The following is a 14,666-nucleotide window of genomic DNA, read 5'->3' on the forward strand; positions in this document are numbered from 1 at the left end:
TGAATCAAGGCCTGACCGTCCAGGACCGGGTTAACTAAAATAGTGTCCCTACAGGAACCATCTTAATATATTATATGTATGAGGTCTATTAGACACTAACTAATAGACAAAAACACCAAAAAACAAAACTACAAAAAATATCACAAAATATCAAGGCTATTGCTAAAGGCAAAATTACCCAAAAAAAAAAATTACAAAACAACAATGGCAATAAGTTTTTTTTTTTTTTTTTAAAGAAAGAATGGCAATAAGAGTAGATTGTTACGTGCGGTGTCGGCTTGATCAGACAACTTTTTCATTTATAAAGGAATATAAATTATGAGCAAAAGAAAAAAATAGGTGATTTTCAATCCTTTATTGACCTATCAACTCAATTCTTACAAGTCTCTCATACTCTTTCTCCGATGGCTCTCTCTGATGGGCTATTACTTTTCAATTCTTACAATATAAAACATATATATGTATGTATGTATGTATCATGATCAACTCAATTCTTACAAATCTCTCTTACTCTTTCTCCGATGGCTCTCTCTGACAAATCTTCGCGTCAGTCTCTGATCCCAAGCTTCCTCTACTCCTCTTCCTCCACTCTCTCCACCTCACACAAATCCTTTGGTCTTGACAGAACCATGCTCGGTGCTGCTGCGCCAGCAGCACCCAGCTCCAACAACGGCGTCTCGTCTCCGACCAGGAACTTCGTCGTTCCGGCACCGAGCGAGCCTGGCAAGATCGAGATGTACTCGCCGGCCTTCTTCGCCGCCTGTGGCGTCAGTGGTGGTCTCAGCACTGGTCCCACTCACATGGCCGTCACTCCTCTCGATCTCGTCAAGTGCAATATGCAGGTCCGATTCTTCTACATCCCTCACTCTCTTCCATTTCCAGCTTCTTTTTCTTCGATTTCTTAGCCCTCGTTTGGAGGAGGGAATGGTTTTTTTTTTTTTTTGGAGAAGAAATATCTCGCAATATTATTAAAAAGATTAAGTAGCGGCAAAATATCCGGAAGAACATACTCCGTTCAAACCGATAATGGAAATAAGATCTCGCTCTCCCTGAAAGCATGGACCTGCTTCGACGCCAGGACCAAGTCCTAAGGGGCGGCCATCTTTGACTTTTTTGGTTTACTATTAAGGATCGTTTAAAATTTTCTAAATAGCCTCGTTGTTTGATTTGAGTAAAATGGATTAATTGTGATTAATTTTTTTTAGTTTTATTATTGGTGATTTTTGTTATTAGATTAATTTTTTTAATTTGTATATTTTATTTTAGATTTAATCTATTATTTTGTTTTATAGTCTTTAAGTAGGTGAAAAATGTTAAAATAACAATTTTTTTGGAAATTAATAATGTTATGAGTAATTATTAATAAATAAAAATGATGCAAATATATGAATTAATAAAAATTTACTTATAACACTATTCTCAAAATAATTGATGATATTATTAAAAAAAAGTGGGTAAAGTACAATTTTATTAAACAAAATTATTAAAATTAGTACCTATTAATAAACTAATAGTTTTTATTAAAAAAAAAAAGTGGGGGTACTGCCCCTATTTCATGTTCAGCTCCGTCTATGGAGAGAAGGAATAGGGAGCATCCACAGCAGTGGAGCTAAATTTTTAGTAATTTAGCTTCACTAAAAGTTACTTTATCTATTTTACCTACACACATGTTACAGCAGTAGATCTATTTTACCTTTCAACACAATAAAATAATATATTCATCACAATAAAATAATATTTCTACTATAATAAAATAATAATATTTTTACTTTAATAAAATAACATATCACCACCACCACAACACAGCACAAACATTCTCCACCACCACCACCACCACCACCACCACCACCCCCACCCAGTCCACTCCACAGCAGAGGAAAAAAAAAAAAAAAAAACCAAATCAAGGCTCAAGCAAACACCAGTAGCTCAAGCAAACACCAGTCCACAACAGAGAAAAAAAAAAAAACCCAAATCAAGGCTCAAGCAAACGACGCGAATTCATCGCTCCGGCGCTCGGTTTCACGGGTGGTTTCACTCTCCACCGCCACTCCAAGGATCGGCTGAGACATCGAGGCGATTCCGATGTTGGGGAGTGGATTCTCTTCACCAATCCGACGCCGTTTAGCCGGTTCGTGTTCTTGCAGTGCCCTTCGGTGTCGTTCGCCGGAGGCGAGGACGTGAACAAAGGAAGAATGGTGGTGAGGAGCGACGGCGATGGCGTGGGCTGGGACGGCTAAGACGGAGAGCTGGAGAGAGATGAGAGCTGGGAGATGAGAGCTGGAGAGAGCTAGAGAGTCCACGGTGAGAGAACTGAGAGAACTGAGTTTTTATTATTTTAATCGGGAATTGGATTAAATTTTTTTTTTTTTTTAGATGAGTGCTACAGTGCACATCTATAGATAGATGTGCACTGTAGCAAATAAGCTAAATTTTATGTGTTTAGCTCCACTGCTGTAAGGCTTTTTTGCTATATCAATGGAGCTAAAATAGCATTATAGCTTTTTAACTCCTATGCTGCAAATGCTCTTAGCGAACTCGCAATATACTTAAAATCTTTTATAAAATTTCGCAGTGGGCGAGAGATCACCTCCCCCTTCAAAAAAAGCTTTGAAAACCGCTTCTGAATCCCCCTCAAAAGATTGCCTGATCGAAGCCAAGCTCCCATGCGAATTGACCTAAGTCTCCACCCCTTCCACGGATGAGGGCATTGTAATTTTCTCTGAAAGCCCGGCCCGGCCAACACTGTCCGCTTGCTATCTCTGATCGACTACGCCCAGTCCAGCTTCCAGTGACTCTTCAAACATTGCTCCGTCATAGTTTTCTTTCACAACATCTCTAGCTGGTGGATTCCAAGTAGTTCGTGATGGCTTCTGCGGTTTAGGCCGATCAGTGGCCCGACTCTGGAATTCTGAGAGCAGAGCTGAAGCAGCTTCGAACACCTTCCGAGTTGGGAGGCTCTGTTCATTACATCAGAGCTTGTTCCTTCTGAGCCAAATTGACCACGCCACCACTGCAAATAGTTCCAGTTTCCGTGGTTGTGTACTAATTAGATAGACTTACCAGGTCCGAAAAAGATACTACTCATGGAAAATCACTTCGAACTCCACCAAAAGATTGGTCCCAGATAGTTTCACATTCCCAAAATAGCATGTATGGTATTCTCTTCTCCCTTGGAACATTGGCTACATACTGGATTATCCAGGACCTTCCTCTTCTGCAGATTTTTCTTTGTTGGGAGTGCCTCGGAACAAGCACGCCGCATGAAGGTTTTCACCTTGCATGGCGTATCCATCTTCCATATTTGATTCTAGAATTTCTTCGATGCTTCATTACCTGAACTGGTTGCCCTCTCTCTCTATCATCCAACTCACTGAGAACTTGATACCCCGTTTTGACAGAGTAATGTCCCTATTTTTCTCTTGGCCACACTAGCATATCCTCCTGCACGGTCATACATAATGGAAGAGCTAAAATCTTCTAGGCCACCAAAAGGATAAAACAGAGTTCCAACTAGTGATGAATTCCAGGAACCTCCACCCTTTTGTAGCAGATCAGACACAGGAGCATCCTCTGGGAGTACACCACCCGGAGAAACTATCTTGGATGCTAAATTCCCAGGCAATTAACCAACAATCTTTGTAGATACGGACATTTTTTTCATCCCCAATCCTTCACCTCATCCCATTCTCAACCACCCTACAAGCCTTTAGAATACTTTGCCAGGCATAAGATCCGGGTTGATAGGGAATGGAATTAGATTTAATGAATTTTTTATTAAAACTCTCAAAATACTCTCATATATACAATCCCTTATTTTAAAATAAAGATCTAAAAGTAATATTGTCATAAAATGATTATATTCATTTTCCTTTATGTTACTTTTAAATAAGGTTACTTACATTTCATTCATTTTTATTTATTTCTATTTCTTTATTTTAAAGGATCCAAATAAGGACACTTAATTCCATTTCATTCATTTTCCTTGCTTAAATACATTCCATACCTTTCTATTCCCTTAGGATAATTCCATTCCATTTTATTCCCTTATGAACTCCCAAATGAAGCTTTAGTGTTTTACCTAACATTTCTCTACTTAGATTAGATTTGTGGGTATCAATATTTATCTATGAGTGTTTACATCGTGTTAAAGCTTTTCTCCATTTTCATAGATTTGAGATTTCATTTTCATGTTATAATTTCTTTGGATAGATCACTGCTGAGGTAGGGCATTATTGATTTGTTTTCCGAAATTCCTTTCATGGAAAATTTTTGATTTCCTTATGGAAAAATTTTCAGATCTGTGAATAGAGTTTGCGATTGGATTTTTTTTTTTCTCAATTTAGTTCATATTCTTAGCTCCTAAATTAATTATCTAAGATTTTATCTATGTTGATATTGTACTCAGTAACTCAGTTATTTATAGTTAACAGTGTTAGATTTCAAGACGATTTTCTTTGTGGAATGTATTAATATTCCAATTACTTTGTTTCTTGGTCCTAATAATGAACCTCGATGGGTCATATCATATCATGTGCTCTTCTTAAAGAATAAACCTTAGTATTAGCTGTAAGTTGATATTTCGTTTCGACTTCGTTTGAATTGTGGTAAGAATAATATGTAGAACATGGTCCATACTTTATTTGTTTCCTCAAATATCACCTAACATGAATGAAATCCATTGCCAATGACCTTTGGGTGTTGGGTGAGGCTGAATTCGGGGTTCAAAATTTTCCATCCCCTCAGATGCGAGAGTATGTTTGGTCTTACTAATGGGATAATTTGACATAGCGTTTATGTTAATCTTTCAACAATCAAGAGGTGGTTGTCTAATATGATGTGCACAGGAATGGGATTCAATTAACATTGAAATTTTTGGTTTCAGATTGACCCTGCAAAGTACAAAAGCATCTCATCTGGTTTTGGAGTGTTGTATAAGGACCAGGGTTTCAAAGGCTTCTTCAGGGGTTGGGTACCAACCTTGCTTGGTTACAGTGCTCAGGGTGCCTGCAAGTATGGATTCTATGAGTTCTTTAAGTACTACTACTCTGACCTTGCTGGACCTGAGAATGCAGCCAAGTACAAGACCTTGATCTATCTTGCTGGTTCTGCATCTGCTGAGGTCATTGCTGATGTTGCACTTTGCCCTTTCGAGGCAGTGAAGGTCCGGGTTCAAACACAGCCTGGTTTTGCTAGAGGTCTATCAGATGGGCTTCCTAAATTTGTTAAATCTGAAGGCTATGGAGGGTATGCAAATCAATGTGATTCTTTAAATATATACGACCTTTTATGCTATTGAAGTATTTCTAACTGATTTGTCCAATCATTGCAGGCTATACAAGGGACTGGTTCCTCTCTGGGGACGTCAGATTCCATGTAAGTTGGGGTGGGGGGAGAATTCGAGTGTTAATACTCTGTTACTAACAAAAAAAAATGCAATCCAGTGGTTTTGGGGCACCAAAAAACAATATACAAATAAATAAAAGTACCATAATTTCAAATGCCAGAACATACCCCTCAAAATTGCACAACAAGATTAATGTTTTAAGATGAATCTCTATTGTACCATATTTGTTTTCATTTTTATTAGTAATAAATTTCTTCAAAGAAAATTGCATTATGGTGAATACTATGTTCATTTCCTGTTTTTCAAGAGGCTGTCAAGAATGTAATCCACATTAATAGTCCTGAACATGTGATTATATTGCGAGTACCTGTTTTCACCTCCATAAAACTAAGTTACATTAGTTCTCATTCTTCAATTTTGAACATCTATTGTAGAAGCAAAATGAAGTCTATGCTCCCTTCATCCCATGAAATAGTCCACATTTCCATGGTTTTAAAAAATGGAACGGTCAAAGAACTGAAAATGGGTCCGGTTATCTGTTTTTACCAGTTGAATAGCCAGGTTTATCGGACTGGTTCCATGTTCGGTTCCTGGTTCAACTGGCCAATCCGGTCCAGTTTTTAAAACAATGCACATTTCCCTTTTCTAATGTTTGGATGATGTCCTTTGGCTTCATCTCTTGCGATTTTTAATGAAATTGTTTACCTATAAAAGAAAAATCTCTCTCTAAATTTGTTCAATGGTGCTATATCTATTAATTGACTTCAAACACGTACTGTAACTTTCTCCAGGATTTGATAAAAGAATATAGCAAGTGCTCAGTTCCCTTTAAGTTATTGTTTATGCCTTCTTATCTTCATAAATTTTCAATCAGTTTTGAAAGATCATGTTCATTCTTGCAGACACAATGATGAAGTTTGCATCTTTTGAGACAATTGTGGAGATTATCTATAAGCATGTCATCCCCACACCGAAGGACCAGTGTAGCAATACTCTACAGCTTGGTGTGAGTTTTGCTGGTGGATATGTGGCTGGTGTATTCTGTGCCCTTGTGTCTCACCCTGCTGACAATCTTGTTTCTTTCCTCAACAATGCTAAGGGGGCAACTGTTAGTGATGTGAGTGGTTCTCCTTAGCATGGTTCCCATTTGCCTTTCTACTTCTTTACAATCTCTTTGACCCTACGTGTTTTGGTTTGTTCAGGCCGTGAATAAGCTAGGTGTTATGGGTCTCTTTACCCGTGGGCTTCCTCTCCGTATTGTCATGATTGGAACTCTTACAGGAGCTCAGTGGGGACTCTATGATTCCTGCAAAGTTCTTATGGGATTGTAAGTCCATCTTATAGCTGTTTTGAGTAAATATGATTTTTCATGTTATTGAGTTTAATTGCTAATGGGATTTGGTTTTATCTTCAGGCCTACAACTGGTGGTATTGCTCCTCCTGCTACTGAGCTTGCAGAGGCTTAGAATTTCAGATGATCAGCACAACTTTTTTTCATTTTGTTGAACGTAGGAAAGATAATTATTGGGTTTAAATAAACAATAGGATTGTTGAAGTTGCTTGGTGGATGGCTCCAAATCTAGGCTAGGGCCGTAGCCAAGATTTTTTACATAGGGGGCTGATTTTCGACGACGATGATTATCATCATTGTATGGATAGTCTATATTTTTAGGTTGATATGGACCTTCTTTGAGATAAGCTCGTCGGACTTCATCTTGTTTTGTTGATAGGAAATTCACATATTTGTTTACGTGATCCTAGATCACGATTTATCTCTTCAGATTGAATTCTTGAACATTTGGAAGGGTGTTCATTAGGCATTGAAGTATCAACATTTATTTCTACAACCACAAGTGTTCTAATTTCTGAATTGCTAACATCTTTTTTCTTAAATAATGTATCAATTGTTTTTTGTTTGCTCATAATTCTTTTAGCTTTAAGAATATGACTTAAAAATTAACTTGAAAAGAACTTAAAAAATAAAATCTTAATTAGAAATTTTTACTTAATTATATGGATGTTATTCATACTCAAGAAAAAAACAAAATTTTCACTATAATTTAAACAGTCAACGGCATCATTCCTATTATTAAAATTTTCCTGTATTAATTTTTTTTTTTAATTAAGAATAACCCCTCAAACAAAATCAAAAATTAAACAAACAAAAGCAAAAATTAAACACACAAGTACACAACATATACCAAACAATTTAACAACACCCAATGCCACATGATATCTAACTAATCAAAAATAGGTAATAAAAAAAAAAAAAAAATTTACCTTAGAAACTTTTTCTTTACAAAGTGCAAAGATGGGTGTGGGCCGTGTGGGTGTGGCAATGCCTAGTAGATCTTCCCTTCAAGACTAATCACAAACAACCTTTCCATGCCTTCAATCATATATTTCTCTAAAAATCTATTAAAAATTAAAGAGCATGTGAATATTTAAGTGTAGATAGTTGAGAAAAAAGAAAAAAAGAAAAAAAAGAGGACACTAAAAAGAGATGAAGGTGTAGTGCTGAAGAAAGAAAAGAAAACTGAAAACTCACTGGTCTAAGTTCTAAATCCTGAAATCTAAAAATGAAACATATGCCTAAATGATTTATTTTAAGAAAGCAAGAAGAAAGAAAATAATGTTCAGTTTTTTTTTTTTTTTTTTTTTTGGAGTTTAAGAGGAGGGCTGAGCTGAGGGTTATGTTTTGTTTGGGGGCTGCTGGTACTAGTGGACAGTGGCGTGCACACAGAAGACCAGAAGAGAATAAAAAGAACAACAAAAGAAAGGGTTACAATTTTGAGATTGAGAATGGGTGATAAAGTATTATTTTGTTTAGTGCCTTTGGGTATTTAAATATAAGTGGACCATGTTTTGTTTTATTAGAGGATAAAAGAGGCCTATAATTGAAACTAGAGCATGCTGGGAGTGAATTGAACAGAAATGGGGGGCCGAATGTATGTCATTTTTGTGTTTCGGGGGGGGGGGGGGATTTCAATATACAAGGGTGGACTTTTTTTTTTTTTCTTTTTTTTTTTTTGTGTGTGTAGGGGCCCCGGCCGCCCCACCCCCCCCCCCCGCCCCCCAACCCCAAGGAGCGACGTGGCTCCACCCCTGATCCAGACCTATCTCACTAGTCTTCACCAAACCTTGCCAAGCTCCAGCACGCCATTGTCACGGTTCAAAACAACTAAACGGTCAAGAGATGTGACGGTAATCACCCATATAGAGTAGTTCTGTGAGCAAAACATTTCAAAGGCAAGTGAATGTAGTACATTGCACAGGAGAAAAAAAAATACAGTATTACATTAAATAAATGCATTGCATTTTTAAATCATTAATACAATATGATTATATAATACACCAAGAGCATTATTGTCGAGCTTTGTAAATGCCAATTCTGAAATCTGATAATATAAGTCTCTTAATTCAAATTTCTGAACAGGCCTTCATCACAGCTTTCATCCCCATCCCATCAGACTCACTGGAACTTCCAAAACTGAACTATAATTGAACAATTAAAGAATTCTGTAACTAAATTTAATATACTCTAGAGTATCACTGAACACTTGCATTGTTATTGCTGCCTAGAGGAATGCTTGGACTAGGACTTTGAAACAGACGAGAAACTCAGATTCAGCACTAATCATATGAGATTGATTGTGAAGGAGACATATGGATGGGCATCAGCATCACCTGCCAGACCAGCCACCCCTCCTCCGGCTTCATCTTCAGTTTTCCAGTATGTGCTGCACGCAAGCATTAAAGGAAAAATCTCAGGAAATATTAATCAGATTAAACAACTACCACTAAGATATACAAATGAACAAAATTAACCGACTTCCAGATATACAACATTGCATTCAGTCTCATCCTATGTATTATTACACAGGTGCATTTGGTGAGATCCCAGGTTCAGGGGGCACAAAAACCATACACATCATAATTGAGTTGCCAGATGTGCTCCCCATTTTTTGAACTTAAAAAGCATAAAGGACTGAAGTGTTGGAAGTTCATATAGAAGATTGGAGAATATGATAAGTGCTTGCAAAGAGAGTTTAGAGTTTAGCTTTATCAACAAAAAGTTCCTGAAGTACTAAATTTTAAACGTCTTCGCAGCCTTCATATTTTCCTTGACCATACAGAGTAATGAACCCTCCTAGGTACACTGAAACAGGTGACCATCTCATATAAAATGGTCTCATTAGTTAACTAAACAATGGATCTTGAGTTCATCTGCATCTACATTGAGGACAAATGGCCCAGGCTAAGAAGACTACGTCATCATTAGTTGATTATTGAGATTACTCATTCTATGCCATAAAAGATACACAAAGGCTTATGGAATTGCCTGTTTACACTGTCACACAACCCTTCAAGGATTGAGCGTACTTTCTTCTCACTTTTTACTGACGGAGCTAAAACACATGCCTGAAATCATTTCAACAACCCATGCTCAGTCAAAATGCAAATGCTTGATTGGAAAACCATAAACAAACATAAGATTCAATATACCAAGAAAGATGGCGGCAGACCATATCTCAGAATGCTCTCTGCAAAAACACGTACAGGACAAAACTGCATCCAGGAACTGAAAACCTACTGGAAGGAAATCTATTCAGTATAAAAGAAATTTAAGAAATATTGCAAAGGGCAAGACAACACCTATGAGAACAAGTACAGCAACAATGTATACAATGAAAATGATAGTAATTATAATTGAACAAACAGCAAAACTTATAAATTGTAATTCAAAAGTGCAATTTGGAATATTGTAAGTAAAAATGAGGAGCAAGAAGCAGGTAGACTACAGTAATGGATACATAATTTAGAACATATTAAGGATTTGAAAAAAAGAAAAAAGAAAAATACCTCCCCATAACTGTTATAACACCACTGCAAAAGAGAACTTCTCAAACTTCCCGGATCTTGCATTAATTTTTCCAACTCCTGCTTCCGACTCTCTTGTGCTTCTGGACTATATTCAAAATCACGAATCTGAATCACATATTAAAATAACAAAACCACTAATTAGATATCTTCCACCTTGTCAATCGCTGAAATTAGTACAACAATTTCTATATGCTGATATGCATTTCTGCTTTGCAGATGGTTCACATGAACATGCCAGGATATATTTTAAATGGCATGAGGGAGATTCACCACTGTAACATCCCTGGATCTAATTAATACTTCAGGAAGCATATGCAACTTGAACAATATACTCACTTGAAAGCCTCTCTCGCGTGCAGCTGTTCTAAAATTGTCTGCAACACAACCAAAGAGTGTCACAGTATAAAGAGCATATTCATTTTCCTCATACAACTTCTTGGATGACCTGGGGACCTGAAAGAACATAGCTAGATTAATCAAAATTTTAGTAAGATTACAATAAACAAAAAATATAACAACATGAGTACATCTATTCCACATATTTAAAATGTGTGATGGATAAGTTGATCAATTAAAGTGCAGTAGTGCACCCATATCACATTGTCAGAAAGGAAGTATACTAAAAATCACCACCCACCACAATATCATCAAGGACAAAACAACAGGAAATAGAATATATAACCAGAAATAAAAATCAATACCACATAGCTAGTTAAAGTCTCATAGCTGGCCAACCAGTCTTTCTGTGAATACTTGGGAACAATTGCAAGTAGAGTCACTAGATGTTCTGAGGTAATTATATCCTCTGGTTTCACTAGATTTGAGAGATCCCGCACAGCTAAACTAAAATATGCAGAAAGGTAGGTCAGCTAAGAAACTAGAATATTTTGAGCATATGCTGCAATTAGACTTAAAAAAAAAAATTAGGATTACAAAGAAGGAAAAGAAAAACTAACACCTTCCACTTTGCTTTCGGTTTATAGCATTAAGCTGACTGCGCATGTTGTTGTATTCAGCAACACGAACCTAATATTAAAGACAAAGCTTTAAGACCCAAAAATATTTAATTCAATATGAACAAGTTGGGTAAAAATTCTTTTGCTTCATTATGAGGTTACTTCTTTGGGCAATAAACATAAGTGTCTAAACAATCTAAGTGTGTGTTTTTTGGGGGGTGGGGGGTGTTGTTGAAGCTTTTTAGTGATAAATGTGGGGGAGAAAACCATAGTTCATAAGGTGGCAGCCAGTCACGTTAAAAGCAAAATAAATACATGCATAGAAAACCACGAGGAAGCCAAGTAAAACACTGTTCTCATAATAATCAAATTAAAAAAACATAAATACTCATCCAGCAATTTACTCCACTCTACTTATCACAAGGTTTCAGGGAAACAACATTTCTATGCTCCTTGTTTGTTACCTCCAAGTCATGACCGAGTCTGTGCAACAGTAATCAGTTGCTGAGTTAATTGCATAACTGTCATAGCCTGAGGAACACAGGTGATAAAAACACCTTGTCATGCACCTGATCTCTAGTGATTAGTGATCAGCAGTTAGTGCATGATTAGTTGTGTAATGATAGGCTGTGATAGGATGTCCATGTATTACAGTAGAGGATGTTAAGAGTAGTTACTAGTTGGTTGGGAGTCTCTAAGCCATTCTTGGCTGAGGCAATGTATTAAGAATTGTATTAGCCTTCCTATAAATACTTAGACACTCTTTTAACAGTGGATATATGAAAAAAATGCAAAGTCTCCTCAATTCTCTTTCAATTTCTCTTCTTCATTTCTGGAGGTGAATCCCCGAATAAGTCAGTTATTTTCCCATCCATCCATAAACTCCATTTAGCCAAACACTTAAGACACCACCACCACCATTTCATTTGAGAAGATTTTATACACGCTTAAGTTTCATAACCATGTCTGCATGATCCTACACACAAAAGCCAATAAGCTCTAACTCAAATGAAATTTCCCCAATAAGAACAGAGTGGAAGCTGAATTGTGCTTCAAGACCCACGATGAGTGAGTACATGAATAAATAAAATGTAAAATATTGATAAATTTATAAAATTTGTATTTTTTTTAAAGGAAAACAATCCATGAATAAATAAAAAAGTCTTTGAAATTGGATTCAGATGTTGGCGGAATTACCTTCAGGAGATCATCGCTGAGAGACAGGAGTGAGTCTAGGGTTCCAACACGAAGATTAGGAGTATTGAACTGCAAAAATTAAATTAAAAAAAAAAAAAAAATTCTATGTAGATGAAATATGCTTATGGGGCCATTTATGATGCTGCCTGTGGTTTTAATGCAAAGTTGGAAAACGTCCTAAAAATATAAGTCTTGGTTCTGGAAACCAGCAAGATCAGAGGATTTGGTGTTTGGTGGAGCTGAAAGAAGCTAATAGAGCCCTCTGGTCTGCTTCAAAATCAGGAAACTTTAATTGTGCAGCACACAAAGCAAGAAGAGGTGCAATCTTAAAGCATTCTTTTATTGGTTGGCTGGCACTAAAGAGCATATTTTCTTTGAATGCTGAATAAGTAAGAGAGTTAGTAATGAGATCATGAGTCTATGTCTGATTTCAAACCCTCCTTCTAATTGGGAAGATCTTGTAAGCTGTGGTACCATGAATCTTAAATGAATAAATTTGAGAGCTACACTGTGTAAACTAGCTTGATGGGTTTCTTTCTGTCATCTTTGGTTGCAAAGAAATGCTAAGAAGAACTGAAAAATGAAGACCCAAATAGTTAATAGCATAAACATGGATGTGAAAGCTCCAACATTGGTGGTGACTGGTGAGTGTTGGTCAATTCTTACCAGGGTTCTTTGATTTCTTGCAGTGGCTGCTCCAAGAATCTGTTAGAGTGTTGTTTAAGAAGTTATACCATCTAGAAAAATTTATATACGGACGACAATAATAAACACGTAAATATATAAGGCTTACGACGGCTTTTCATGAGTTTTTATATTTTGAAATCAAAATATGATACTTTCATTATCAATTTTATAAGCTATATTTTTTTTAATGTACATAATTAAATAACTATTCATCTATTGAATGTAGAACAAATTATAAAGTAAGATTTAATTTTATTAGCATAAAAAAAATTGTGAGTGTTTCTAAATTATTTTTTTGAAGGGTAGACAAATAAAAATTTTAAATTATTATATATAAAAAAAATATTTCAGGTCGGGTGATCCTGAGACCACCGTGCTGCCGCCCCTGATTTCTTGCAATTGGGGAATGGGAATATCCTTGTTTGTATGATTATACAATCCACGAAACTATAGTGAGTGAGCTAGTTCATTAACCATGTCTGTTAGTATTAGGAGAAGCAGTTTTCATTCAAAAGTTTATAATTCGTTGTATCATGATCAGGTTGTAACTACTTTTTGGTTTTCAATAACAAGAATATCTGCTGATTTATCAAAAAGAGAGAGTGAGATAGTGCGTGTTTAGTAGATTTAATTGAAGCAAAGAAAAACAGATCTTGCAAGGAAATGAGAGAGAGAGAGAGAGAGAGAGTACTCTATAGAGAGGAGTGTCGAGAGAATGCTTAGAGATTTGGTCTTGTAATCGGTTCCACAGAGAAGACGCGGAGTTCTGAACCGGAAGAGAGACCACCCAGTATCTCGTTGCCATTCAACCTTCACTTTCCAAAAGCTCTGGAGTCTGAATATAACAAAAACAGAGAGAGAGAGAGAGAGATTTAGGTAGGCTTTACTAAATGGTGGAGAGACGAAGCTTCACAAAATTAGAGAAAGTTTGGGTATGGTAATGCAGATCATATCTGGCAATGCCAATGAGCTCACGCAGAGTCATTAAGGTTTGCATTGTTTTATCCCTCAAAAATAAAGGGCTGCATTGCTGCTTTTTTTTAAAATTATTTATTTTTTTATTTTTTTTATGAATACAATTTTTATCCACAATGTAAAATATTGGCCAAAATACATTCTTGATTTCTAAAATTTACATTTAGAGCACTTTTTAGTCTTTCATATTTCTAATGAGCAATTTTTGTCACTAAAATTTTAAAAAATACAAGTTTTATTGGTTTTTCCTTTTTCTTGGTCTAGTTCTTAGGGGTGTGCATGGGTTGGGTTGGGTCGGGTTGAGGAGATTTTTTGACCCAACCCACCATGGTGGGTCAAAAAAAACCCAACCCAACCCAACCCAACCCATCACATAAGTCCAACCCAACCCGCATGGGTCGGGTTGAACCCATGGGTTTGAAATTTTTTATTATTATTATTAAATTGAGTAGAAAAAAAATTAAAATATTAAAAAAACCTAAAGATTAGTATCAATGTAACTCTTTAAAGGTAAACAACATTAATGACTAAACAACAATAGTAATTATAGGACCAGGGAGCTTACGATCCGGCCCACGCTCTATCCGGGCTCAGGGCCCGTGCCGAGGAGGTAGTGTACCGAG

At 36.4% G+C, this 14,666-nt stretch overlaps 2 protein-coding genes across 8 annotated transcripts; one reads left to right on the forward strand and one right to left on the reverse strand.

Annotated features, from left to right (window-relative positions):
- Positions 1-339: 339 nt before the first annotated feature.
- LOC115976372 (mitochondrial phosphate carrier protein 3, mitochondrial-like) lies at positions 340-7,191 on the forward strand. The gene is made up of 6 exons (XM_031097600.1): positions 340-842; positions 4,883-5,244; positions 5,330-5,373; positions 6,247-6,461; positions 6,547-6,671; positions 6,759-7,191. Exons 1-6 carry the CDS (start codon positions 522-524, stop codon positions 6,808-6,810), a joined length of 1,119 nt encoding a protein of 372 aa, XP_030953460.1. The 5' UTR covers positions 340-521; the 3' UTR covers positions 6,811-7,191.
- Positions 7,192-8,663: 1,472 nt separating this feature from the next.
- LOC115976374 (V-type proton ATPase subunit C-like) lies at positions 8,664-14,032 on the reverse strand. 7 transcript variants are annotated; one of them, XM_031097604.1, is made up of 10 exons: positions 13,760-14,032; positions 13,048-13,086; positions 12,382-12,450; positions 11,187-11,254; positions 10,933-11,071; positions 10,565-10,681; positions 10,208-10,333; positions 9,851-9,934; positions 9,687-9,766; positions 8,664-9,084 (listed from the first exon to the last, which is right to left on the reverse strand). In XM_031097604.1, the coding sequence occupies exons 1-10, from the start codon at positions 13,871-13,873 to the stop codon at positions 8,982-8,984; spliced, it is 939 nt and encodes a 312-aa protein (XP_030953464.1). In that variant the 5' UTR covers positions 13,874-14,032; the 3' UTR covers positions 8,664-8,981. The 7 variants fall into 7 exon arrangements, with proteins under 7 accessions (XP_030953464.1, XP_030953462.1, XP_030953465.1 ...); XM_031097602.1 differs by having other exon boundaries at positions 10,930-11,071; XM_031097609.1 differs by having other exon boundaries at positions 9,001-9,084; positions 9,871-9,934; positions 10,930-11,071.
- Positions 14,033-14,666: the final 634 nt, after the last annotated feature.

The sequence above is a fragment of the Quercus lobata genome, chromosome 2 (genome assembly GCF_001633185.2).
Source record: "Quercus lobata isolate SW786 chromosome 2, ValleyOak3.0 Primary Assembly, whole genome shotgun sequence".
NCBI classification, from domain to species: domain Eukaryota; kingdom Viridiplantae; phylum Streptophyta; class Magnoliopsida; order Fagales; family Fagaceae; genus Quercus; species Quercus lobata.

Bases quoted from the DNA above. Each gene is read 5' to 3' on its own strand.
- LOC115976372 (XM_031097600.1), top strand. From the start codon at position 522: ATGGCTCTCTCTGACAAATCTTCGCGTCAGTCTCTGATCCCAAGCTTC. The intron at 5,245-5,329 runs GTATGCAAATCA...CAATCATTGCAG, and splicing joins AAATCTGAAGGCTATGGAGG to GCTATACAAGGGACTGGTTC. The intron at 6,672-6,758 runs GTAAGTCCATCT...TTTTATCTTCAG, and splicing joins TGCAAAGTTCTTATGGGATT to GCCTACAACTGGTGGTATTG.
- LOC115976374 (XM_031097602.1), bottom strand. From the start codon at position 13,873: ATGGCAACGAGATACTGGGTGGTCTCTCTTCCGGTTCAGAACTCCGCG. The intron at 11,255-12,381 runs GTAATTCCGCCA...CTTTAATATTAG, and splicing joins TCAGCGATGATCTCCTGAAG to GTTCGTGTTGCTGAATACAA. The intron at 10,334-10,564 runs GTGAGTATATTG...TATGTGATTCAG, and splicing joins CACGCGAGAGAGGCTTTCAA to ATTCGTGATTTTGAATATAG.